The sequence below is a fragment of the Anomalospiza imberbis genome, unplaced genomic scaffold (assembly GCF_031753505.1).
Source record: "Anomalospiza imberbis isolate Cuckoo-Finch-1a 21T00152 unplaced genomic scaffold, ASM3175350v1 scaffold_52, whole genome shotgun sequence".
Classification (NCBI taxonomy): Eukaryota; Metazoa; Chordata; class Aves; order Passeriformes; family Viduidae; genus Anomalospiza; species Anomalospiza imberbis.
The window spans coordinates 551,252-577,724 of record NW_027100130.1 but is presented as its reverse complement, the minus strand read 5'-3'; the positions used below and the strand labels follow the sequence as shown (position 1 = coordinate 577,724).

Below are 26,473 nucleotides of genomic sequence, written 5' to 3'. Positions count from 1 at the left end.
AACCGGGACCGGATTCGCATGAGACCCGGGACCGGGATTGGGACTAGAACCGGCCCGGGATCAGAACTGGCCCAGGAGCGGGGTCAGAACCATCCCGGGAGAGGGTCCGGGCCCAAACTGGGACGGGATCGGGACCAGGACCGGGACCAGACCGGGCCCAGAACAGGGATCAGAAGCGGGGCCCAGAACCGCCCCGACCGGGACCAGACCGGGCCCAGAACCGGGCCAGCACCGCCCCGCTCCGAGCCGAACCCTCGCCGTGCCCCGTGCCGGGCGCGCCGGGGCCGCTCCCGCGGCCGCTGCCGCTCCGGGGCCGTCCCGGGCCGCTCCCTGTCCCGGGGCCGGGCCGGGCCGGGCCCTCCCCGCGGGGCGGGGGAGGCTCCGCCGCCCTACAAGAGCCGGGACCCGCCCGGGCGCGGCCACTCCGCACGGACCCGCCGGGGCCGCTCCGGGACCGCCGGCACCGGCACCGGCACCGCCGCCAGGACCCGGCACCGGGCATGGCCCGGCCCGGCAGCTGAGCCCGCAGCGCGCAGGTACCGGCGGGGACGGGACCGGGAACCGCCGGGACGGGCGGCGGCTCCGGGACGGGCGAGCGGGGGTCCCGGCACGGTCCCGGGACGGTTCTGGTGGTCCCAGGAGTTGCCGGGGGGGGGGGGTCGGCAAGTGTCCGAGGGAGTCCCGGGGGGCTCCGGGAGGCCCCGGACGGCAGGGGGGGATCGCGATGGTCCGGGACGGGCCCGGGGGACTCCGGGAGCGCCGGGAGTTGGTCCCGGTGGTCCCGAGAGTGGCCCGGGGGTGTCCCGGGGGGTTCCGGTGGTCCCGGGGGTGTCCTGGGGGTTCCGGTAGTCCCGGGACCGCCGTGGGCGTGCAGGGGGGAGTCCGCTGAGGATCTCGGGGGGGGCTCCGGGACCGCCGGAGGTCCGGGGGGTTCGTTTATCCCGGGGGGCTCCGGGAGCGCCGCGAACTCCGCGGGGTGGGGGGGGGGGAACCCACGCGTGTCCCGTGACCGCGCCGGGGGAGCTCCGGGAGCTCCGGGGGGGGGTCCCAGGGGTCTCCCGAGCCGGGCGGGGCAGTCCCGGGGGGTCTCGGGGGTCCGTGGTTTCCCGGCCGCGCTCAGGGCGTGGCGCCCCCCGCCCCCCCCCCTCCGGCCGCGCCCGGGGAGTCCCCGCTGGGGGCGGGGCCGCGGTTCCCCCCCTCCCCCCCTCCGGGCCCCGCCCGGGCCGGGGGGACCCCGACGGGGGGGTCCCGGTGCCGATTTTGGGGCGGGGGGGGGATCCCCGGGATCCCGCGAGGGCGCGGCCGCGCGTGGGCGCTCGGTTAATGAGGGTTCGGTAATTAACGCTCATCAGCGCGGTTTCAGCGCGGGGGTGGCGCTTTTGGGGGGGGAGCGTTGATTTTGGGATTCCCAGCCCCAAACCCCCCCCACCCCCGAGGGAGGGGTCGGTGGGGAGGGGGGGTTCTGGGGAGGGGGGAGGGGGCGCGGGGTCCCCCCCTTCCCCCACCCCCGCCCTCCCCCCCCCCCCCCCCCGCGCCCGCTGCGGTTTTTGGGGTGCGGCCGCTCCCGGGCGCCACTTCCCCCTCTGTCCCCCCCCACCCCCCCATTGGGGACACCCCCCCCAACTCCGGGGGGCGAGGCCCCCCCAAAGCCCCCGGGGACCCCCAGATTTGATTTGGGGTGGGGGCGGTTCCTCTGCGCGCTCCCCCTCTCTGAGAACTTTTCGGGGCGCTTTTTGGGGGGGCTCCCAAGGGTGGGGGGGGCGGATTTTGGCGGGGGGGGGGGGGCCCGGGCGGGGCCGGGGACACCCCCGGAGTGTCCCGGCGCCACCTGCGTGTGGCCGCGGGCAGCGTCCGGGCAGGACCCGGTGGAACCGGTCCGGGACCCTCCCGGATCCGCGCGGTCCCCGCCGCCCGCGGGACTCTCGCTCCAGCCGGTCCGACCGGTACCGACCGCGGGGCCCCGCCCGCTCCTCCTCCTCCTCCTCCTCCTCCTCCTGGTCCTGCCGTTTTTGCCCCGTTTTCCCCCGTTTTTTTGGGAAGGTTTTCCGGGATTCGGCGTTTCCCGGGAGGCTCCCGGGCCCTGCGTCACCGGCCCCGCCCGGCCCCCGGTCCGGGGGGGTCACAGCCCCCGGGCACCCCCGGATTTGTGGGTCCAACCCTTCCCCCCCCCCCCCCCCCCCCCCAAATCCGGGTGGGGGATGGGGGTCGCTGGTGGCGGTGGGGGAGGGGCTGGGGGACCCCCGGTCCTGGTGAGAAAGTGACAGCAGGAGGTGGCATCGGAGGGGGGGGGACACCTCCCGGGGGGGTCCCTCGGGGAGCATGAGGAGGGTCCGGGGGGGTTGACACCCGCGGGGGGAGGGGGTGGCACATGAGGGTGACGAGGGTGGCACCCATGGGGGGGTCCCGGGGGTGACACCCGCTCGGTGACCGGACACGCGGCTCTGCGGGGCGGGGGGGCCCCAAAACCGCGCCCGGGGTGGGGGGCGGGGGTCCTATCAGTGTCCCCGTGTCCCCAAACGTCCCCCGAGGGCGGGGGGTCTCACTGCTGTCCCCGTGTCCCCAAAACGGCCCCAGGGGTGGCCCCCCCCGTGCCCCCCTCGGACACCCCCCGGGTGCTGGTGGGGGTGCTGGTGCTGGTGGGGTCCCCGTGGGGACCCCGGTGACGGCGGCCGGGGTGACACGGGGGACATCTCATCCCCCCCCCCCGTCCCTCTGCAGCTTTTTGGGGCGGGGGGGTGGGGGGGGTCGGGGGGGGGGGGACAGGCCACTAAAAATACCGGGCACGTGGTTTTCACCCCAAAATAGCGCGGCCGCGGCGGCGGGGGGGTGGCATTGCTGCGGGGACACCGAGCTGTCCCCTGTGTCACTGAGGGGGGGGTTCGTGTCACCCCCCCCCAGCGGCGAGGGGACCTCGGAAGGGGGGGAAGCCACGGAGGAGCGGTGGGAAATCCTGGAAGCTCCTGGAAAAGGCGGATTTGGGCTCGGTTCTGGGCCCTGGAAGCGCCCGCGGGGCCGGGCCGCTCCCAGCGCTCGGGGCCGCTCTGAGTCACCCCCGGTCCCCCCCCGTGTCCCCCCCCGGTCCCCCCCGCCCCGCTCTGAGTCACCAACCAGTTTGGCCGCCGCCGAGCGGAGCCTTCCAGAGCCTTCCGAGGCCGAGCTGTCCCTGCTGGGGACACCCCCGGGGCGGGGGGGACACTCCGTGCGGAGCCCCCCCCGCAGGTGCCACCACCCCCCCGGGGGGACACCCCGAGGTCCGGGGTGTGACCATCCCGGCGGTGTCACCCCCCGCCGTGGCCCCCACTCAGGGTCCCCTCCCCGTTTTTTTTTTGGGGGGGGGTTGTTGAGCAGGGAAAGGACAAAAAAAAACTCCCCCCCCCCCCCCCCCCAAAAAAAAAAAAACCCAAACCGAAATTCTCTAAAAACGGAGAAATTCCCTCAAAACTTCAGAAGCCGATCTGGGGGTCGGGGGGGGTTCAGGGACAGGGGACAGGTGACATTCCCACACCGCTGCCCCCCCGCAGCTCCGGAATTCCCGCAAATCCCAAAAATCCCGCGGGCTCCGAGCTGCCCCTTTGGGGACGCGGTGGTCCTCGGGGCCTGGGGACATCGGGGGTGTCCCCAGAGTGTCCCCGAGCCGGGTCAGGGTCCCGGTGGGGGGAAGGGGGAGGAGGGACGGAGCTTCCCGGTGTCCCCCCATGGGGGGAAGGGGGAGGAGGGACGGAGCTTCCCGGTGTCCCCCCGTGTCCCGGGGGTGTCCCCGTGTCCCGGGGGGTGTCCCCAATGTCCCACCGTGTCCCCAATGTCCCGGGGGGTGTCCCCGATGTCCCCGGGGGTGTCCCCAATGTCCCACCATGTCCCCGTGTCCCGGGGGTGTCCCCGATGTCCCACCGTGTCCCCAATGTCCCCTCCAGGCTGGGAGGTGACACCGGAGCCGCCGCGAGGTTCCCGAGCGAAGGCCGAGGATTCCTGGGGCGGATCCAGCCGGGACCGGGACCCCACCAAGGTCAGCGGGGCCGGTCTGGCTCCTCCCGGCCCTGGCCGGACCCACACCCTGTGTCCGGCCACTGCCCTTGACCCCCAGGCCTGTGTCCACCCCTTGACTCCGTCTCCAGCCCTTCCTGGCCCCCACACCCCGTGTCCAGCCCTGCGCTGACCCCCTGACCCATGCCGACCTCAGCCCCATGTCCAGCCCCCTGCTGACCCCACACCCTCTGTCCATCCCCTCCCCTTGACCCCCAGCCCCGTGTCCAGCCCCACACTGACCCCCAGCCCCGTGCTGACCCCTGGCTGTGTCCAGCCCCATGTCCGGCCCCACACTGACCCCCAGCCCCACGCTGATGCCCTGACCCCCAGCCATGTCCAGCCCCATGTCCAGCCCCTTGTCCGGCCCCGTGTCCAGCCCCATGCTGACCCCTGGCCGCGTCCCCGTGCAGATGGAGCGCGAGGAGGAGACGCGGGAGATCCTCCTGCCCAACTGGCAGGGCAGCGGCTCCCACGGCATCACCATCGCCCAGACCGACGACGGCGTCTTCGTCCGGCGCGTCCAGCAGAACTCACCGGCCGCCCGCATGGGCGTCGTCAAGGAAGGTGGGGACACCTGGGGGGCTCTGGGGACACCTGGGGCGTCCTGGTGGCATCTCAGGAGCTTCCGGCTCTGCCCCCATGGGCGGTGACCCCGCGGTTCAAGTGCTGGGGGTCCAAATCCTGCCCGAACCCGAGGGTTTAGGTGTTAAAATCGGAGTTTTGAGGACTTGGGGTCATCCTGGTGGCATCTCAGGAGCTTCTGGCTCCGTCCCCATGGGCGGTGACCCCGCGGTCACTCATAGTGGGGACAGGGGGGGCTCTTCTCTGAGAGTTTTGGGGTTCAAAATGGGATTTTGGGGGTTTGGTCCGTTTTGGTGGCACCTCAGGCACTCCTACCTCCGTGCCTGTGGGCGCTGGCCCCGCGGTCCCTGCCGGTGTCCCCCCCACCCCCAGACCCCTGACCTGGCCGTCCCCTGTCCCCCAGGGGATCAGATCGTCAGCGCCACCGTCTACTTCGACAACCTGCAGTCGGGGGAGGTGGCGCAGCTGCTGCAGACCATGGGCCACCACACGGTGGGACTGCGGCTGCAGCGCCGCGGCGACCGCTCACCGCTGGCCGGACAGAGCTGCGGCCAGCTGGCCTTGGTGCCCGGCAGCCCCGAGGTCGTGCTGGTGAGTGAGGGGGGGGCAGCGAGGAGGAGGAGGAGGGGGAGGAAGGATGGGGGATGATGTGAGGGGGAGGAAGATGTGGGGAGGATGAGGAGGGAGGAGGAGGAGAATAGGGATGAGGGTGAAGATAAGGATGAAGATGAAGGTGATGAGGGTGAGGATGAGGATGGGGGAGGATGAGGATAAAGATAAAAATAAGAATGAGGATGAGGACAAGGATGAGAATAAGGATAAGGATGAAGATGAGAATGAAAATAAGGATGAAAATGAAGATGAGGACAAGGATGAGGATGGGGAAGAGAATGGGGAGGAAGATGGAGATGGGGAAGAGGATGAGGATGGGGAAGAGGATGGGGAGGAAGATGGGAGATGGGGAAGAGGATGAGGATGAGGATGGGGATGAAGCAGCGTCCAGCGCTCACCAGCGCCGTCTCCTCCGCAGAGCGGCGATGACGAGGAGTACCAGCGCATCTACACCACCAAAATCAAACCGCGGCTCAAGTCCGAGGAGGGGCCGGAGGCCGAGGCCGGGGGGACGCAGAGCAGGACCATCACGGTCACCCGCAAGGTCACCGCCTACACCGTGGACGTCACCAGCCACGACGGTGACCTCAACGTCATCGGCGGCCCCGATTTCAATGTCCGCATCCCCACGCCGGAGCTCGGGACCACGTCCGGCGCCGACGTCCGAGCGGGGCTGGGGACCTGCCCGGGACACCTGAGGGGCGTCACCTTCAGCCCCAGAGCCAAATTCCTGGTGGAGAAACTGGAAAATCCCTCCTGGGCTGGAAGGGCTCCGGTGCCTTCCCGGGGTCGCCCCGCATCGAGGCCAACGGACAGTTTGGAGAGCTGGACGGGTCATTCCACGCCACGGGGCTGGACGGGCAGGGCCACGTGTCCGGCGGGGCTCCGTGTCCTCAGGGAGAGGTCAGCGGCTCCTCGCCAGCCGCGGATGTGGGGAAAATCAAGATCCCGACATTAAAAATCCCCAAATTCGGGTTCCAGGCCGGCGGCGATGCCGCGGCGCCGCAGGTGGGCACCGGGATGGACGTCACCTGCTCGCCCGCGCTGGACGTTTCCTCCCCGTCCGGCAAAGCCCCCGTGCCGCAGGTGGACGTGGCGGTCAAAGGCGCCACCAAGGTCCCCTCCCCTCCGCTGGACGTCCCCGGCGTGGAGGTCCCGGCCCCGGATGGCGCCAAGGGGAAAATCAAAATCCCTCACTTGACCTTCCCTAAATTCACTGCCCAGGGCGACGGCGCCATCGCGGAGGTCCCCAAGGGTGTGGCCGTCCCCGAGGTGGCCCTGGAAGGAGAATGGAAAGGCCCCACCTTCAAGAAGGTGGAAACGCCCCAAATTTCGCTGTCAGACGTGAACCTGAACCTGAGGGGCCCCAGAGGGGAAGGGGACCTCAAAGGACTCTGCCCCAAGGGGCTCCAGGTGGACCTGAAGGGTCCGGAGGTGGAAGTGGCCGGGCCAGGGCGTGGCCTGAAGGGCGTGGAGATGGACATTGACATGAAGGGGTTAAAGGGAGGAGTGGACGTGTCCGTGCCAACCATGGGGGGCGAACTGGACCTTAAAGGGCCCCAAATTGGGGTGGAGGTGCCCGGAGTGCACATTAAAGGCCCCGCGGTGAAGATGCCTGAGATGAGTGTCAAGACCCCCCAAATCTCCACACCTGACGTCAGCCTGAGCCTCAAAGGGCCCGGAGTGAAGGGAAATCTGGATGTTTCTGCCCCACAACTGGAAGGGGAGCTGAAGACCCCTGGACTGGACATCAAAGGCCCCAAAGCTGAGGTTGGAGCCCAGAAATGGAGATCCAGGGGCCCGAGGGCAAACTGAAGTTCCCCAAGCTGAAAATGCCTAAATTTGGGGTGAAGGGAGAGACCCCCAGCGTCGACGTGACCCTTCCCAAAGTGGGGGTGGACGTCTCCGGCCCCAAGGTGGACGTCAGCGTCCCGAGCGTGGACATCAAGGGCCCCAAAGTGGACATTGAAGCACCTGAAGTGGGCGTTCACGGCCCAGAGGGAAAATTCAAGATGCCCAAGTTCAAAATGCCCAAATTTGGGATGCCCGGGGTCAAAGCAGAATGTCCAGAGCTGGACGTGAACCTCCCAGAGGGCGGCATGGAGGTGTCCGGCCCCAAGGTGGACGTTGAGGCACCGAGTTTGGACATCCAAGGGCCCGAAATGCACCTCAAAGCCCCCAGAATCTCCGTGCCGGATGTCGACCTGACCCTGAACGGTGCCAAGGCCAGCGGCGACCTGGATGTGTCCGTGCCGGGTTTGAAGGGCCCCGAACTGGACATCAAGGGCCCCAAAGTGGAGGTTGAAGCCCCAGATTTGGACGTCCAAGGCCCCGAGGGCAAACTGAAGTTCCCCAAGCTGAAAATGCCAAAATTTGGGGTGAAGGGAGAGAGCCCCGACCTCGAGGTGGCCCTTCCCAAGGGCAGAGTGGACGTTTCAGGTCCCGGCATCGCCGTTGAGGTCCCCGGCGTGGACCTGAAGGGCCCCAAGGTGAAGGTGCCCGAGGTGAGCATCAAAACCCCCAGATCTCCATGCCCGACATTGACCTGAACCTCAAAGGGCCCAAAGTCAAGGCAGATTTGGATGTTTCCACTCCAAAACTGGAAGGGGAGCTGAAAACCCCCGGATTGGACATCAAAGGCCCCAAAGTCGAGGTTGAAGCCCCGGATTTGGACGTCCAAGGCCCCGAGGGCAAACTGAAGTTCCCCAAGCTGAAAATGCCCAAATTTGGGGTGAAGGGAGAGAGCCCCGACCTCGAGGTGACACTCCCGAAGGGGGAGGTGGACATTTCTGCCCCCAAGGTGGACATCGACATCCCGAGCGTAGATGTGGAAGGGCCGGAGGTCAAAGGGAAAGGCCTCAAGTTCAAAATGCCCGACCTCAACGTTCAGACCCCAAAACTCTCCATGCCAGATGTGGATCTGGGCTTGAAGACCCCGAAACTGAAAGGGGACGCCGGAATTTCTGGGCTGAAGGGCCCGAAAATCGACGTGACAGGCCCCCAAAGTGGATGTGGAAGGTGCCAAAATTGACGTGAAAGGCCCCAAAGTGGATGTGGAAATTCCCAAAATCGACGTGAAATGTCCCAAGTTGGATGTGGAAGGTCCCAAGTTGGATGTTGACGTGCCCGAGGTGGACTTGGAATGTCCAGAAGGGAAGATGAAAGGTCCCAAATTCAAGATGCCGAAGCTCAACATCAAATCCCCCAAAATCTCGATGCCGGACGTGGATTTGAACCTGAAGGGACACAAAGTGAAGGGAGAGATGGACGTGTCCCTCCCCAAGGCCGAAGGTGACATCAAGGGGCCGAAGGTGGACGTGGAGGTCCCCAGATGTCCACCTGGAGGGTCCAGAGGCCAAACTGAAAATGCCCAAAATGAAATTGCCTCATTTCAACGTGTCTGGCCCCAAGCTGGAGGGGGCTGAGGTGGACGTGACCCTGCCCAAAGGAGAGGTGGACATCTCTGGGCCAGAGGTGGACATTGAGGGGCCGGAGGTGGACGTTGGAGGAGCGGAAGGGAAATGGAAAGGTCCCAAATTCCGAATGCCGAAGCTCAATATCAAATCCCCCAAAATCTCGATGCCGGACGTGGACCTGAACCTGAAGGGACCCAAAGTGAAGGGAGAGGTGGACGTGGCCCTCCCCAAGGTGGAAGGGGAATTGAAAGCTCCAGAAGTGGACATTAAAGGGCCGAAAGTGGACGTGGAGGTGCCCAGCGTGGATTTGGAAGGTCCCGAGGGGAAGATCAAAGGCCCCAAGTTCAAGATGCCCGAGATGCACATCAAGACCCAGAAGATCTCCATGCCTGATGTGGACATCAATCTGAAGGGCCCCAAAGTGAAGGGGGATGTGGACGTGTCCATTCCAAAGCTGGAAGGGGACCTGAAGGGCCCTGAACTGGACATCAAGGGCCCCAAAGTGGACATTGAGGCACCTGATGTGGAGATTCACGGCCCTGAGGGAAAATTCAAGATGCCCAAATTCAAGATGCCCAAATTTGGGATGCCCGGGTCAAGGCAGAAGGTCCCGAGGTGGACGTGAACCTCCCGACAGGAAACCTGGATGTGTCCGGTCCCAAGGTGGACATTGAAGGTCCAGAGGTGGACGTGGAGCTGCCAGAGGGGAAGGTGAAGGGTCCCAAGTTCAAGATGCCCGAGATGCACATCAAGGCCCCCAAGATCTCCATGCCCGACATCGACTTGAATCTAAAGGGTCCAAAACTGAAGGGAGATGTTGACGTCTCTGTCCCTAAGCTTGAGGGTGAACTGAAAGGCCCCGAAATTGACATCAAGGGCCCCAAAGTGGACATTGAGGCACCTGATGTGGACGTTCATGGTCCTGAGGGAAAATTCAAACTGCCGAAATTCAAGATGCCCAAATTTGGGATGCCCGGGTTCAAGGCAGAAGGTCCCGAGGTGGACGTGAACCTCCCGACAGGAAACCTGGATGTGTCCGGTCCCAAGGTGGACATTGAAGGTCCAGAGGTGGACGTGGAGCTGCCAGAGGGGAAGGTGAAGGGCCCCAAGTTCAAGATGCCCGAGATGCACATCAAGGCACCCAAGATCTCCATGCCAGACGTCGACTTCAACCTGAAGGGCCCCAAAGTGAGTGGGGACATTGATGTTTCCCTTCCAAAAGTGGAAGGGGACCTGAAGGGTCCCGAAATTGACATCAAAGGCCCTAAAGTGGACGTTGATGTGCCAGATGTGGACATTCACGGCCCTGAGGGAAAATTCAAGATGCCCAAATTCAAGATGCCCAAATTTGGGATGCCCGGGGTCAAGGCAGAAGGTCCCGAGGTGGATGTGAACCTCCCGACAGGAAACCTGGATGTGTCCGGTCCCAAGGTGGACATTGAAGGTCCAGAGGTGGACGTGGAGCTGCCAGAGGGGAAGGTGAAGGGTCCCAAGTTCAAGATGCCCGAGATGCACATCAAGGCACCCAAGATCTCCATGCCCGACATCGACCTGAACCTGAAGGGCCCCAAAGTGAAGGGGGACGTTGATGTCTCCCTTCCAAAAGTGGAAGGTGACCTCAAGGGCCCTGAACTGGACATCAAAGGCCCCAAAGTCAATGTTGATCTCCCCGATGTGGACCTGGAGTGTCCCGAGGGGAAGATCAAAGGTCCCAAGTTCAAGATGCCTGAGATGCACATCAAGGCCCCCAAGATCTCCATGCCTGATGTTGACTTCAATCTGAAAGGCCCCAAGGTCAAGGGTGACATTGATGTCTCTGTCCCCAAGCTGGAGGGTGACCTGAAGGGGCCTGAACTGGACATCAAGGGCCCCAAAGTGGACATTGAGGCGCCCGATGTGGAGATTCACGGCCCTGAGGGAAAATTCAAGATGCCCAAATTCAAGATGCCCAAATTTGGGCTGAAGGGAGAAGGCCCCGAGGTGGACGTGAACCTCCCAAAAGGAGACCTGGATGTGTCCGGCCCCAAGGTGGACGTGGAGATGCCGAGTGTGGACATTGAGGGGCCGGAGGGGAAGATCAAAGGCCCCAAGTTCAAGATGCCCGAGATGCACATCAAGACCCCCAAGATCTCCATGCCTGACATCGACCTGAACCTGAAGGGCCCCAAAGTGAAGGGGGACATCGATGTCTCTGTCCCCAAATTGGAGGGAGACCTGAAAGGTCCGGATGTGAACATTAAAGGTCCAAAGTTGGATGTGGACATTCCTGACGTGGACGTTGAAGGTCCTGAGGGGAAGTGGAAGGGCCCCAAGTTGAAGATGCCGGAGATGAACATCAAGGCGCCAAAATTTTCTCTGCCTGATGTTGACCTGAAACTGAAAGGTCCCAAAGTGAAGGGAGAAGTGGACGTGACTGCCCCAAAAATAGAAGGTGATGTGAAAGTGCCGGATCTGGAGTTGAAAGGCCCCAAAGTGGATGTGGATGTCCCTGACATCGAACTGGAGGAACCCGAGGGGAAGATCAAAGGCCCCAAGTTCAAGATGCCCGAGATGCACTTCAAGGCCCCCAAGGTCTCCATGCCTGACTTTGATCTGAACCTCAAAGGCCCCAAAGTGAAGGGAGACGTGGACGTGTCTGTCCCGAAAATTGAGGGAGATTTGAAGGCCCCAGATTTTGACATCAAAGGCCCCAAAGTCGATGTGGACCTGCCCGACGTCGACCTGGAGTGTCCTGAAGCGAAGCTGAAGGGTCCCAAGTTCAAGATGCCCGAGATGCACTTCAAAACCCCCAAAATCTCCATGCCCGACATCGACCTGAACCTGAAAGGCCCAAAACTGAAGGGGGATGTGGACATTTCTGCCCCCAAACTGGAAGGTGACCTGAAGGGCCCAGATGTGGACATCAAAGGTCCCAAACTGGATATCAAAGCTCCTGATGTGGACATTGACCTCCCAGAGGGGAAGGTGAAGGGCCCCAAGTTCAAGATGCCCGAGATGCACATCAAGGCCCCCAAGATCTCCATGCCCGACTTTGACCTGAACCTGAAAGGCCCCAAGATCAAAGGCGACGTCGATGTGTCCGTGCCAAAGCTCGAGGGGGACCTGAAAGGGCCGGAGGTGTCACTGAAAGGTCCAAAAGTAGATGTACAGGTTCCTGAAGTGGAGATGGAATGTCCAGAAGGGAAGATCAAAGGCCCCAAGTTCAAGATGCCTGAGATGCACATCAAGGCCCCCAAGATCTCCATGCCCGACTTCGATCTGAACCTGAAGGGCCCCAAAGTGAAGGGTGACGTTGATGTCTCTGCTCCAAAGCTGGAAGGTGACCTGAAGGGCCCTGAACTGGACATCAAAGGCCCCAGAGTCAATGTCGACCTTCCCGACGTTGACCTGGAATGTCCAGAGGGGAAACTGAAGGGCCCCAAGTTCAAGATGCCTGAGATGCACTTCAAGGCCCCCAAGATCTCCATGCCTGACATCGACCTGAACCTGAAGGGCCCCAAAGTGAAGGGGGATGTTGATGTCTCTGTCCCAAAGCTTGAGGGAGACCTGAAAGCCCCAGACATCGATATCAAAGGTCCCAACGTCAATGTCGACATCCCTGACGTTGAGCTGGAGTGTCCCGAGGGGAAGATCAAAGGACCCAAGTTCAAGATGCCCGAGATGCACATCAAGGCCCCCAAGATCTCCATGCCTGATGTTGACTTCAGCCTGAAGGGGCCCAAACTAAAAGGCGACGTCGATGTTTCTGCTCCCAAGCTGGAGGGTGACCTGAAGGGCCCTGAACTGGACATCAAGGGCCCCAAAGTGGACATTGAGGCACCCGATGTGGACATTCACGGCCCTGAAGGAAAATTCAAGATGCCCAAATTCAAGATGCCCAAATTTGGGCTGAAGGGAGAAGGTCCCGAGGTGGACGTGAACCTCCCAAAAGGAGACCTGGATGTGTCCGGCCCCAAGGTGGACGTGGAGATGCCGAGTGTGGACATTGAGGGGCCGGAGGGGAAGATCAAAGGCCCCAAGTTCAAGATGCCCGAGATGCATTTCAAGACCCCCAAGATCTCCATGCCTGACATCGACCTGAACCTGAAGGGCCCCAAAGTGAAGGGGGATGTTGATGTTTCCCTTCCAAAAGTGGAAGGTGACATCAAGGGCCCTGAACTGGACATCAAAGGCCCCAAAGTCGATGTTGATCTCCCCAGTGTTGAGCTGGAGTGTCCCGAGGGGAAGATCAAAGGTCCCAAGTTCAAGATGCCTGAGATGCACATCAAGGCCCCCAAGATCTCCATGCCGGACGTCGACTTCAGCCTGAAGGGCCCCAAGGTCAAGGGCGATGTGGACGTGTCTCTTCCAAAGCTGGAAGGGGACCTGAAGGGGCCTGAACTGGACATCAAGGGCCCCAAAGTGGATGTGGATGTGCCAGATGTGGACATTCATGGCCCAGAAGGGAAAATAAAGTTCCCGAAGTTCAAGATGCCAAAATTTGGGATGCCCGGGGTCAAGGCAGAAGGTCCCGAGGTGGATGTGAACCTCCCGACAGGAAACCTGGATGTGTCCGGTCCCAAGGTGGACGTTGGAGGTCCAGAGGTGGACGTAGAGTTGCCAGAGGGGAAGGTGAAGGGCCCCAAGTTCAAGATGCCCGAGATGCACATCAAGGCACCCAAGATCTCCATGCCTGATGTTGACTTCAACCTCAAAGGGCCCAAAGGGAAGGGGGATATCGATGTTTCTCTTCCCAAACTTGAGGGTGACCTGAAGGCCCCTGAAATTGACCTCAAGGGCCCCAAAGTCGATGTCGACCTCCCTGATGTTGAGTTGGAAGGTCCCGAGGGGAAGATCAAAGGTCCCAAGTTCAAGATGCCTGAGATGCACATCAAGGCCCCCAAGATCTCCATGCCGGACGTCGACTTCAGCCTGAAGGGGCCCAAGGTCAAGGGCGATGTGGACGTGTCTCTTCCAAAGCTGGAAGGGGACCTGAAGGGCCCTGAACTGGACATCAAGGGCCCCAAAGTAGATGTTGATGTGCCAGATGTGGACATTCACGGCCCTGAGGGAAAATTCAAGATGCCCAAATTCAAGATGCCCAAATTTGGGATGCCCGGGGTCAAGGCAGAAGGTCCCGAGGTGGATGTGAACCTCCCGACAGGAAACCTGGATGTGTCCGGTCCCAAGGTGGACATTGAAGGTCCAGAGGTGGACGTGGAGCTGCCAGAGGGGAAGGTGAAGGGTCCCAAGTTCAAGATGCCCGAGATGCACATCAAGGCCCCCAAGATCTCCATGCCCGATGTTGACTTCAACCTCAAAGGGCCCAAGCTGAAGGGAGACGTGGATGTGTCCCTTCCAACGCTCGAGGGTGACCTGAAAGGCCCCGAAATTGACATCAAAGGCCCCAAAGTCGATGTCGACCTCCCCGATGTTGAGCTGGAAGGTCCTGAGGGGAAGATCAAAGGTCCCAAGTTCAAGATGCCTGAGATGCACATCAAGGCCCCCAAGATCTCCATGCCCGACGTTGATTTCAGCCTGAAAGGCCCCAAGGTCAAGGGTGACATCGATGTCTCTGTCCCCAAGCTGGAGGGTGACCTGAAGGGCCCTGAACTGGACATCAAGGGCCCCAAAGTGGACATTGAAGCGCCTGATGTGGACATTCACGGCCCAGAAGGGAAAATTAAAATGCCCAAGTTCAAGATGCCCAAATTTGGCTTTTCTGGGCCTAAAGTGGAGGGCCCCGAGGTGGACGTGAACCTCCCCGAGGCCGAGGTCAATGTTTCGGGTCCAAAGATTGACGTTTCTGTCCCTGACCTGGACATTGAAGGCCCCGAAGGGAAACTGAAGGGCCCCAAGTTCAAGAAGCCGGAGCTGCAGTTCAACGTCCCCAAGATCTCCATGCCTGACATTGACCTGAACCTGAAAGGCCCCAAACTGAAAGGTGACCTCGATGCTTCTCTTCCCAAGGTTGAGGGTGAGCTGAAAGGCCCCAAACTGGACATCAAGGGGCCAGAGCTTGAGCTGGAGGGGCCAAAGGTTGACCTCGAAGGAAAAGCTAAGAAATCCAGGTTTAAACTTCCCAAGTTTGGCTTTTCTGGCCCAAAGGTTCAAAGCCCCGAGGTGGATGTGAAGCTTAAAAAACCTGAGGTGGAACTGTCCGGCCCGAAGGTCGAGGTCCAGGCTCCGGATTTGGACGTCCAGGGAAAATCCAAAGGCTCCAAATTCAAAATGCCTTTTCTGAACATTTCTTCACCCAAAGTCTCGATGCCAGACGTGGAGCTGAACCTGAAGGGGCACAAAATGAAAGGGGAGTTTGACCTGTCCACCCCCAAAGTGGAAGGGGAGCTGAAAGGACCTGAGGTGGACATCAAGGGCCCCAAGGTCAACATCGAAGCCCCCGACGTGGACGTTCACGGCCCGGAGGGGAAAATCAAAATGCCCAAGTTTAAAATGCCCAAATTTGGTGTTCCTGGATTTAAAGGGGAGGGGCCAGAGGTGGACGTGAACCTGCCAACAGGAGAACTGGACGTGTCCGGTCCTAAAGTGGATATTGAAGGTCCAGAAGTGGACATTGAGGGGCCGGAGGGGAAGATCAAAGGCCCCAAGTTCAAGATGCCCGAGATGCACATCAAGGCCCCCAAGATCTCCATGCCTGACATCGACCTGAACCTGAAGGGCCCCAAGGTCAAGGGGGATGTGGATGTGTCCCTGCCCCAGGTGGATCTGAAAGGACCCAAGGTGGACGTGGAAGTTCCCGAATTCGACGTTGAAGGTCCGAAAGGGAAAATCAAAGGCCCCAAATTTAAAATGCCCGAGATGAACATCAAAGCTCCCAACCTCTCCATGCCGGACCTGGACCTCAACCTGAAAGGTCCGAAGGTGAAAGGTGGGGTGGACGTTGATCTGTCCGCACCAAAAATCGAAGGGGACCTGAGTTTGCCAGATGTGGATATCAAAGGCCCCAAAGTGGACACTGAAGGTCCAGAGCTGGACATTGAAGGGCCAGAGGGGAAGATCAAAGGGCCCAAGTTCAAGATGCCCGAGATGCACATCAAGGCCCCCAAGATCTCCATGCCGGACGTCGACTTCAACCTGAAGAGCCCCAAAGTGAAGGGGGACATTGATGTTTCCCTTCCAAAAGTGGAAGGGGACCTGAAGGGTCCCGAAATTGACATCAAGGGCCCCAAAGTGGACGTTGATGTGCCAGATGTGGAGATTCACGGCCCTGAGGGAAAATTCAAGATGCCCAAATTCAAGATGCCCAAATTTGGGATGCCCGGGGTCAAGGCAGAAGGTCCCGAGGTGGATGTGAACCTCCCGACAGGAAACCTGGATGTGTCCGGTCCCAAGGTGGACATTGAAGGTCCAGAGGTGGACGTGGAGCTGCCAGAGGGGAAGGTGAAGGGCCCCAAGTTCAAGATGCCCGAGATGCACATCAAGGCACCCAAGATCTCCATGCCCGACATCGACCTGAACCTGAAGGGCCCCAAAGTGAAGGGGGATGTGGATGTTTCCCTTCCAAAAGTGGAAGGTGACCTCAAGGGCCCTGAAATTGACATCAAAGGCCCTAAAGTCGATGTTGATCTCCCCGATGTTGAGCTGGAAGGTCCCGAGGGGAAGATCAAAGGCCCCAAGTTCAAGATGCCTGAGATGCACATCAAGGCCCCCAAAATCTCCATGCCTGACTTCGATCTCAACCTGAAGGGCCCCAAATTAAAGGGAGATATTGATGCCTCTGTCCCCAAGCTGGAAGGGGACCTGAAGGGCCCAGACATCGACATCAAAGGCCCCAAAGTCGATATCGACCTCCCTGACGTTGAGCTGGAAGGTCCCGAGGGGAAGATCAAAGGTCCGAAGTTCAACATGCCTGAGATGCACATCAAGGCCCCCAAGATCTCCATGCCGGACGTCGACTTCAACCTGAAAGGCCCCAAAGTGAAGGGGGATGTGGACGTGTCCCTTCCAAAGCTGGAAGGGGACCTGAAGGGCCCTGAACTGGACATCAAGGGCCCCAAAGTGGACATTGAGGCACCCGATGTGGACATTCACGGCCCTGAGGGAAAATTCAAGATGCCCAAGTTCAAGATGCCCAAATTTGGGATGCCCGGGGTCAAGGCAGAAGGTCCCGAGGTGGACGTGAACCTCCCGACAGGAAACCTGGATGTGTCCGGTCCCAAGGTGGACATTGAAGGTCCAGAGATGGACGTGGAGCTGCCAGAGGCGAAGGTGAAGGGTCCCAAGTTCAAGATGCCCGAGATGCACATCAAGGCACCCAAGATCTCCATGCCCGACATCGACCTGAACCTGAAGGGCCCCAAAGTGAAGGGGGATGTTGACGTTTCCCTTCCCAAAGTGGAAGGTGACCTCAAGGGTCCCGAAATTGACATCAAAGGCCCTAAAGTCGATGTTGATCTCCCCGATGTTGAGCTGGAAGGTCCCGAGGGGAAGATCAAAGGTCCCAAGTTCAAGATGCCTGAGATGCACATCAAGGCCCCCAAGATCTCCATGCCTGATGTTGACTTCAATCTGAAAGGCCCCAAGGTCAAGGGTGACATTGATGTCTCTGTCCCCAAGCTGGAGGGTGACCTGAAGGGCCCTGAAATGGACATCAAGGGCCCCAAAGTGGACGTTGATGTGCCAGACGTGGACATTCACAGCCCAGAAGGGAAAATAAAGTTCCCGAAGTTCAAGATGCCAAAATTTGGGATGCCTGGGGTCAAGGCAGAAGGTCCCAAGGTGGACGTGAACCTCCCGACGGGAAACCTGGATGTGTCCGGTCCCAAGGTGGACATTGAAGGTCCAGAGGTGGACGTAGAGTTGCCAGAGGGGAAGATCAAAGGTCCCAAGTTCAAGATGCCTGAGATGCACATCAAGGCACCCAAGATCTCCATGCCCGACCTCGACCTGAATCTGAAGGGCCCCAAGGTCAAAGGTGACGTGGACGTGTCCCTGCCCAGTGTGGAAGGAGAGCTGAAAGGTCATGAGGTCAACGTCTCCGCCCCCGACGTCACCATCGACAGCCCTGAGGGCAAATTCAAACTGCCCAAGTTCAAGATGCCCAAATTCTCCATGCCTGGGTTCAAAGGGGACGGGTTGGACGCGGAGCTGGCCCTCCCCAAGGGCGACGTGTCCATTTCAGGCCCCAGCATGGACGTGGAGTCTCCTGAGCTGAGCGTGGATGGGAAAGCCAAAGGTCCCAAATTTTCCATGCCCGAGATGCACATCAAGGCCCCCAAGATCTCCATCCCCGATGTTGACCTGAACCTCAAAGGCCCCAAGTTGAAGGGGGATGTTGATGTCTCTGTCCCAAAGCTTGAGGGAGACCTGAAATGCCCCGAAATTGACATCAAAGGCCCCAAAGTCGATGTTGATCTCCCTGACATTGGGCTGGAAGGTCCCGAGGGGAAGATCAAAGGTCCCAAGTTCAAGATGCCCGAGATGCACATCAAGGCCCCCAAGATCTCCATGCCGGACGTCGACTTCAGCCTGAAGGGTCCCAAGCTAAAGGGCGATGTCGATGTCTCTCTCCCCAAGCTGGAGGGTGACCTGAAGGGCCCTGAACTGGACATCAAGGGCCCCAAAGTAGATGTTGATGTGCCAGATGTGGACATTCATGGCCCTGAAGGAAAATTCAAGATGCCCAAATTCAAGATGCCCAAATTTGGGCTGAAGGGAGAAGGCCCCGAGGTGGACGTGAACCTCCCGACAGGAAACCTGGATGTGTCCGGCCCCAAGGTGGACGTGGAGATGCCGAGTGTGGACATTGAGGGGCCGGAGGGGAAGATCAAAGGCCCCAAGTTCAAGATGCCCGAGATGCACATCAAGGCTCCCAAGATCTCCATGCCCGATGTTGACTTCAACCTGAAGGGCCCCAAAGTGAGTGGGGACATTGATGTCTCTGTCCCCAAGCTGGAGGGGAACCTGCAGTGCCCAGATGTCGACCTCAAGGGCCCCAAAGTGGACATTCAGGTGCCGGATGTGACCCTGGAAGGGCCCAAGGTCAAGGTGCCCGAAATTCACGTCAAGACCCCCCAGATCTCCATGCCTGACATCGACCTGAACCTGAAGGGCCTGAAGGTCAAAGGTGACGCTGACCTGCATGGCCCGAAGCTCGAGGGGGGTCTGAAGGGCCCCGAGCTCGACATCAAAGGCCCCAAAGTCGACATCGAGGGCCCGGCGGTCGACGTTGATGGTCTGGAGGGAAAAGTGAAGCTGCCCAAAATGAAAATGCCCAAATTTGGCTTTAAGGGCGAAGGTCCTGATGTTGACGTGACCTTGCCGAAGGCCGAGGTGGATCTGTCTGGCCCCAAGGTTGATCTCAGCCTTCCAGAGGTCAATGTTGAAGGTCTGGAGGGCAAAGTGAAAGGTCCTAAACTGAAAATGCCCGAAATGCACGTGAACGTCCCCAAAATCTCCATGCCCGAGATAGACTTGAACTTGAAAGGCCACAAAACCAAGGGCGGCTTTGACATTTCCACCCCAAAGGTGGAAGGTCACCTGAAAGGCCCCGAGGTCGACCTCAAAGGCCCAGAATTTGGGGTCAAAGGCCCCGAAGTTGATGTTGAATGTCCTGACCTGAGCGTCGAGGTCCCAGAACCCAACATCAAAGTTCCCAAGTTCAAAAAGTCCAAATTTGGGTTCGGAATGAAAAGCCCCAAGGCGGAGGTGGATTTACCTGAGGCGGAGCTGAACGTGGAGTCACCTGAGGCTCACCTGTCCGCGAAGGGGAAGAAGAGCAAGTTCAAGATGCCCAAAATCCACATGAGCGGCCCCAAAGTGAAGGGGAAGAAGGGGGCATTCGACGTGAACGCGGCGGGGGCCGAGCTGGACGCTGAGCTCAGCGTCGCCAGCCCCGACGTCACTGTCGGGGGCAGCGCCGCCATGAAGTCCCCCAAAGGCAAGAAACCCATGTTTGGGAAGATCTCCTTCCCGGACGTCGAATTCGACCTCAAATCGCACAAGTTCCGCGGGGAGGCCTCGGTGGGGGTCCCGAAAGTCGAGGGCGATCTGGAGGTCAAGGGCGACCTCAAGGGCCCGAGTCTCAACGCGGATGTTGAAGGTCCGGACGTGAACCTGAAAAGCCCAAAATTCAAACTCCCCGGGGTCCAGGTGGGCACGGGGGACGTGAAAATCGGGGGGGACCTGAAGGGCCCCAGGATCGACGTCGCCGTCCCCTCCGCCGCAGCACCGGACATCGACATCGGCGTGAAAGGACCAAAAGTAAAAGGTGAAGTTGGCGTTGCCGGAGCACAACTGGAAGGTCCCGAGGTGAACCTGGGATGGCCCAAGGGGGGGAAAACGGTTTTGGGGCTGGAAATGCCGGACGTGAGCTCAGATGTGGACGTGAAGCTCAAAGGGCCCCAAATCTCCAGACCCGAGTTGGAGGGGAACCTGAAAGGACCAAAATTAAAGGGAGATTTGGACATTTCGGGCTCCATGGAAGGGCCCAGCGTCGCCCTGGACGCGCCAGGCCTGGACCTCGGTGGCCTGGGGGGGAAGGTGAAGCTGCCCACGGTCAAGTCCCCGACACTGGAGGTCACGGGGGGCGTCCCCTGCTCCGTCCAGTCTCCGGGGGTCACCCTGGACCTCAAGGGGCCCTCGCTGGACGTCTCCGGCCCGGATTTGGATGTCAACACGAAAGGACCAAAGTTGAAAGGAGACGTCGGCATCAAATCCCCCCAGGCGTCGGCAGACAACTCCAGCTTTGAAATTTTGGGGGGCACCATCAAGCTCCCATCCCTAAAGCTGCCCCAGTTCAGCATCTCCAGCCCCGGTGTGGACGGAGGGGACGCGGGTGTCACTCTGGAGGGCCCCCAGGTCAAGGCGGGGCTGAAGGGCTCCGGTTTGGGGCTGGAAGGTCCCGAGCTGGAACTGAAAGGGCCGAAATTCTCCGCGCCGGACATTGACCTGAGGCTGAAAGGACCAAATGTGGATGTGGCTGGTGACATCAAAGGGTCAAAGGTCAGCGTGGAAGCCCCTCATGGAGGGGTGGGCGTTCACCTGGAGGCTCCGGCCCTGGAAGTGTCCGGCTCGGGATTGAACGTCAACGTGAAAGGGCCGAAGGTCAAAGGCGGGGCCGAAGGGACGCTGCCGTCGGTCAGTGCCGGTTCCGGAACCTTCCACGCCTCTGGCCCCAAGGTGGGCGCCGAGGGCGGCCAGGTCAAAGTGTCCTTCCCCAAGCTGCGGATGCCAAAATTCGTCTTCTCCGAGCCCGAGGCCAAGGGGCGCGAAGTCGGGGTGGACGTCGACTTCCCCGGCGCTGACGCGGCCGAGCCGGAGCCGGACGAGGCCGAGGCGAGGCTGAAGAAATCCAAGCTCAAGATGCCCAAATTCAACTTCTCCAAGCAGAAGGGGCGGGGCGGCGGCGGCGCCCCGGGCTGCCCCGAGGCGTCAGGCTCCGTGTCCGGCTCCAAGGGCGACCTCAAGAGCTCCAAGGCCAGCCTGGGCCCGGCCGAGGGCGAGCCGGAGGCCGAGGCGCCGGCGGCCAAGGCCAAGTTCTCGCTGTTCCGCAGCAAGAAACCGCGGCCGCGCTCGTCGTCCTTCAGCGATGACCACTCGGCCGAGCCGGACGCCGCCAGGCAGCCCAAGAGCAAATTCGGGACCTTCGGGGGCATCGGCTCCAAGGCCAAGGGCTGCTACGAGGTGACGGCCGGCGACGAGGACGGGGGGCGGGCGCCGGGGTCCCCCAAGTCCCGCCTGTCCTCGTCCTCGTCCTGCGAGGGCGTCGCCCGCGCCGGGCTCCGCGCGCCCGGCCTGGAGCTGGCGGTGGCCAAGCGCAAGGAGTGACCGGGGGGCTCGGGGGTGACCCCGGGGGGGTTGTACATAGGCCGGGACGGAGGGACCCCCACGTGTACAGAGTGGGGGAGGGGCTGGGGGTCCCCCCCCCGGATTTTGGGGTCCCCCCTGTGCCGAGAGCTTCACTTCTTCTCTCTCCCAATTAATCCTTTTTTTTTTTTTTTTTTTTATATTTTTATTGGGGTTTATTTCCTCTTCCCCACCCACCAAAATATTTTCTGTGTTTGGTTTGTGGAAATGAATTCGTTTTGTTTTGTACTTTTTTTTCTTTTTTTTTTTTTTTGTCTTTTTTTCCCCCCGTTTTAACCTTTTTTTACTTGCTTTTCTTTTTTTTTTTTTTTTTTTTTTGCGGGGCTGAAGGTTCTGTCGGGTCAATGGATCTTTTTGGTTTGTCAAAGAAATGAAACCAAAGCTGTGGATTTTTTATTTAAAAAAAACAACCAAAACTGTGAATTTATTAAGAAAAAAAATCTAACCAAAAACATGGGTATGTTAGAAAAACAAAGCAAAAATGTGGTTCCATTAAAAAAAGATTTATTAACAACATGAAGATAAAAATAAATTAAATAAAATAATTAACAGAGACAAAATTGTATCTGTTAAGAAAATAAACCAAATAAACTAGATCTATTAAAAAATAAAATTACATGCATTTATCCAAAGAAATAAACCAAAAACCACGGATTTATTGAGCCGAATAAAAAAAATATGGATTCATTAATAAACTAAACCAAAACCATTAATTTATTACTGAAATAAACCCAAATCATGGATTTACTAACAAAAACAAACCAAAACCCACGGGTTTGTTAATAAAAAGAAACCGAAAAAGTGGATTTGTGAATAAAAACAAACCGAAAAACACAACTCTGACCTCTGGACCGGGGAAGGGAAATTGAATCCGTGGCACAAGACCCGGAGCTCGAATGACTCCGGGGAGGACGGAGCCAGCCCAGAGCCACTCCCGAGGTTTTCCCTGCGGCTTTATTTTCTTTTTTTTAGCTTTTTATGGCTGGTTTTTTGTTGCGTTTGTTACATTCTGTGTATTATAATTTGATAAAAGCACCCGTTTCTGTCTTGTTTAGCCCCAGAGTCGAAAGGTGCGTCAGGCGTCCCGGGATAAAAAAAGTTTTGTTTATGAGGATTTTTTCCTTTTTTTTTTTTTTTTTTTTTTTTGGGGGGGGGAAGTTTAAACAAATTAAACTCTAAAAAAAAAATTAAAAAAAAACCCCGAAAATGGAAACCCGTTCCCTTTGCAGCACTTTACCGGCGAATTAACGGGAGAGGAACCAGGGTGGAAAACGCAAATAAAACTCGTTTATTAACCGCGATTCCGCGCGCTCCGGGTTGTTTTTCCAGCTCAAAATTTGGGGTTGTGCGCTCCAATCGGATCCTCCCTCTGGATCTGGGGGTCACAACCCCCCCCACCCCCACCCCCCCACCCCCCACCGAAAAAAAAAAAATTGGGAGCTCCTGTCCCCTCCCCCCACCTCGGATTTCAGGTCCCCTCCCCCCCCCCCATGGCCCCCGCCCCTCCCAAATTTGGGATTTCCCCTCCCCCGGTGCCCCCACCCCCCCCCTTGGTCCTCCCGCCGCCAGGGGGCGCTGCTGCGCATGCCCGCCCCGCACGCGGCTACAGGACCGGAAGTCAGCCATGCCTCTCCCGGTGCATGACGGGAGACGTAGTCCCACAAATGAGCAACACTTCCGGCCACGCGCTTCTGATGCATGATGGGAATTGAAGTTCAATTTTTAAAGGCAAAAAAGGAAGTAGCGCGGCGGCCATCTTCTTTCCGAGGCATCCTGGGAGCTGTGGTTTTCTTTTTTTTTAAATCAGGGCGGAAGTTCGGCCATGTTGGCACCCGGTGCATGCTGGGAGCTGTAGTTTGCTATGATAAACAACCCGGACGCGGTACTGGTCCGTACTGGACCTTACTGGTCTGTACTGGACGCAGCTGCTCACCCCGCCCCGCCCTCATGACGTCACCCACACAGAAGCATCATGGGTAGGGGCCCAAATTTACCGAGGGACAGTCACCCCATGTCCAGGGGGCATCCAGGTGTCCACGGAGGCTCCACAGGTGTCCATTGGAGGGTCCTCAGCTGTCCCAGGTGTGTCCCCAGGTGTCCTGGCAGGTCCCCAGCTATGTCAGGTGTTCCAGGTGCTCAAAGCAGGTCGCTCACGTGTCCATTGGGGGTTCCCAGGTGTGTCCCAGGTGTCCGCTGGGGGCTTTCCCAGTGTCCACTGGTAGTTCCCAGGTGTCCCAGCTGTGTCCCAGGTGCCCCAGGTGCGGCTCAGCAGCGCCGGGTGGAGCCGGGGTAGCGCAGCCGCAGCTCCCGGCGGAAGGCGCGGAAGCGGCGGCGGTTGAGGCCCAGCTCGGCCTCGCGGCCCCGGTGGAACCCGCCCGGCTCCTTGAAGCCCCGGTGGGTGACGAAGGCCCCGTCCAGCACCGCGAAGCGGAACCCGGCCACGTGCAGCTCGCAGGCCTGGGGGGCACGGGGGGTCACACCGAGACCCCCACGGACCCCAGAGCACCCAGAGACCCCTGAGACCCCACAGACCAGGCACACCGTGACCACCCCAAAGCCACCAGGGCCACCCCATGACCCCTAAGGCCACCCCATGGCAACCCTGACCACCCCAAGGCCACCCCACGACCCCCGAGCCCACCCCATGGCCACCACGACCACCCCAAGACCACTGAGGCCACCCCAAGGCCACCCCACGCCCCCCTCACCTGGCTGATGCGGTTGAAGCCGTACTGGAGGAAGCTCTCGTCGAAGCGGGGCACGCCGCGGGCGGGGGCCACGAAGAACGGCTCCCAGGGGTCCCTCCAGGCCGCCTCGTAGGCCACGCGCAGCCGGGGGCCCGGGGGCAGCGCCCGCCAGCGGCCAAAGTCCGTGGGGGCCTGGCAGCGCGGGCACAGCACCCCGTAGAACGGGCGCGCCTCGCCCGCGGCCCAGAGCCGCAGCAGCTCTGCCTTGGAGCCCGGCGGCGAGCCCCGCACCTCGAAGGCCGGCAGCACGAAGAGCGCCCGCGCCCAGGGCGGCTCCGCAGAGCGGGGGGTGCTCGGAGCGTTGGGGTCACTCGGGGCGTTGGGGTCACTCGGGGCGTTGGGGTCACTCAGGGTTTTGGGGTCACTCAGGGTTTTGGGGTCACTCGGGGTGTTGGGGTCACGCGGGGCATTGGGGTCACTCGGGGTGTTGGGGTCACTCAGGGTTTTGGGGTCACTCAGGGTTTTGGGGTCACTCGGGGTGTTGGGGTCACTCAGGGTTTTGGGGTCACTCGGGGTGTTGGGGTCACTCAGGGTTTTGGGGTCACTCAGGGTTTTGGGGTCACTCGGAGCATTGGGGTCACTCGGGGCGTTGGGGTCACTCGGGGTTTTGGGGTCACTCAGGGTGTTGGGATCACTCAGGGTTTTGGGGTCACTCAGGGTTTTGGGGTCACTCGGGGTGTTGGGGTCACTCGGGGCATTGGGGTCACTCGGGGTGTTGGGGTCACTCAGGGTTTTGGGGTCACTCAGGGCGTTGGGGTCACTCGGAGTGTTGTGGTCACTCAGGGTTTTGGGGTCACTCAGAGCATTGGGGTGACTCAGGGTTTTGGGGTCACTCGGGACATGGGGGTCACTCAGGCTGTGGGGGTCACTCAGGCTGTGGGGGTCCCCCCGTCCCCCCCAGTTTTTGGGTTCGCCCTCTCCCCCCTGTGTCCCCCAGTTTCGGGGGTCCCCCCGCCCCCCCTGCCCCCCCCAGTTTCGGGGGTCCAGCCCCCCGTCCCGCAGCAGCGCCAGGAACCCCTCGCGCAGCCCCGGGCTGGGCACCACGTCGGCGTCCACCAGGAGCACGAAACGCTCCCCGAATTCGGGTGGGGGTCCCCCGCCGGGGCCGCCCCCGGCCGCCCCCTCCCAGGCCACGTTCCGCAGCAGATTCCCGGGGTACGGCACCCCCAGAGTGTAGCTGGGGGGGTCGGCGGCCGCCAGCCGCGCCAGCGCCCCCCGGCAGCCCCCGGGGGCTCGCGGCGGCCCCGGGGCGGCTCTCGGGGGGGGCCCCGCCGCCCCCAGCACCACCTGCAGCCTCAGGCGGCCCCGCAAGCCCCGGCAGGGCCCCCCCAAAACGGCCAGCAGCTCCTCCAGCCCCCCCCGCGGCTCCCCAAAAACGGCCACCGACAGCGGGCCCCCCCAGCGCCCCCCCAGCGCCGCCGCCGCTCGCCCGGGGCTGCCGTGGGTGGCCAGGACCAGCTCGGGCCGGGGGGCGCGGGCCCAGCCCGGGGGGGCTCCCAGCACGTCCCAGTACACCCGGAAAGCCCCCGAGGCGTCCAGGAGCCCGCGGGGCGGGCGGCGGGGCCGGGGGGCGGCGGGCGGGGGGCGCGGGGGGGGCAGCGCCCGCAGGTACAGGGTCTGCAGCAGCGCCAGCCCCCCCAGCAGCCACGCGCAGCCCCCCAAAATCCGGCCCATGGCTCTGGGGGGCACTGGGGGGCACCGGGGGGCACTGGGGTCACTAGAGGGGACTCGGAGGGACTGGGGGGCACTGGGAGGGACTGGGAGCTACTGGGGGGCACTGGGAGGGCTCAGAGGGGTGGACTGGGCGGGTGCTGGGGGATACTGGGTGTTACTGGGACGATTCTGGGGGTCACCGGGGCCGGCGCGGAGCCGGGACCAGTCCGGCATGCTGGAACCAGTTCGGGGTTCCTGGGACCAGTACGGGGGTGCTGGGACCAGTTTGGGGTCACCGGTCCCAGTTTAGGGGGTGGGAGGGAGGGTCTGGACCCAGTTCCGAGGGGATCGGGACCAGTTTGGGGTCCCTGGTCCCAGTTTAGGGGGTGGGAGGGAGGGTCTGGACCCAGTTCCGAGGGGATCGGGACCAGTTTGGGGCCACTGGTCCCAGTTTGGGGCCACTGGGACCAGCCCGGGACTCACCGCGCTGCGCCGGCGCCGGGAGGGGCTGCGCATGCGCGGAGCGCAGGAGGCGTGGCCCCAAACACAGGGGCGGGGTTATGCAGATTAGATCGTGACACGTCGTGGGCGCGGTTTCATCGCTCGGGGGGCGTGGTTTGAGCTTTATGGGCG

General features: G+C 61.1%; 2 protein-coding genes across 2 annotated transcripts; one reads left to right on the top strand and one right to left on the bottom strand.

Moving 5' to 3' along the window:
• Nucleotides 1-4,423: 4,423 nt before the first annotated feature.
• LOC137467124 (neuroblast differentiation-associated protein AHNAK-like) lies at nt 4,424-21,446 on the top strand. Its single transcript, XM_068178684.1, is given in 9 exon segments — nt 4,424-4,587; nt 5,009-5,196; nt 5,636-5,968; nt 5,971-6,988; nt 6,991-7,731; nt 7,734-8,215; nt 8,217-8,539; nt 8,541-9,226; nt 9,229-21,446. Coding segments are annotated over 9 exon segments (16,098 nt in total). The 5' UTR covers nt 4,424-4,433; the 3' UTR covers nt 21,402-21,446.
• Nucleotides 21,447-23,014: 1,568 nt separating this feature from the next.
• Nucleotides 23,015-25,861, bottom strand: B4GAT1 (beta-1,4-glucuronyltransferase 1). The gene is made up of 2 exons (XM_068178631.1): nt 24,149-25,861; nt 23,015-23,897 (listed from the first exon to the last, which is right to left on the bottom strand). The coding sequence occupies exons 1-2, from the start codon at nt 25,859-25,861 to the stop codon at nt 23,706-23,708; spliced, it is 1,905 nt and encodes a 634-aa protein (XP_068034732.1). The 3' UTR covers nt 23,015-23,705.
• Between the last annotated feature and the right edge of the window lie 612 nt (nt 25,862-26,473).

What these genes read in the sequence shown, in the direction of transcription:
- B4GAT1 (XM_068178631.1), bottom strand. Translation starts at nt 25,861, where the DNA reads ATGGGCCGGATTTTGGGGGGCTGCGCGTGGCTGCTGGGGGGGCTGGCG. An exon ending in GCTTCAACCGCATCAGCCAG is followed by an intron (nt 23,898 to 24,148) that starts GTGAGGGGGGCG and finishes CGTGCCCCCCAG; the next exon opens with GCCTGCGAGCTGCACGTGGC.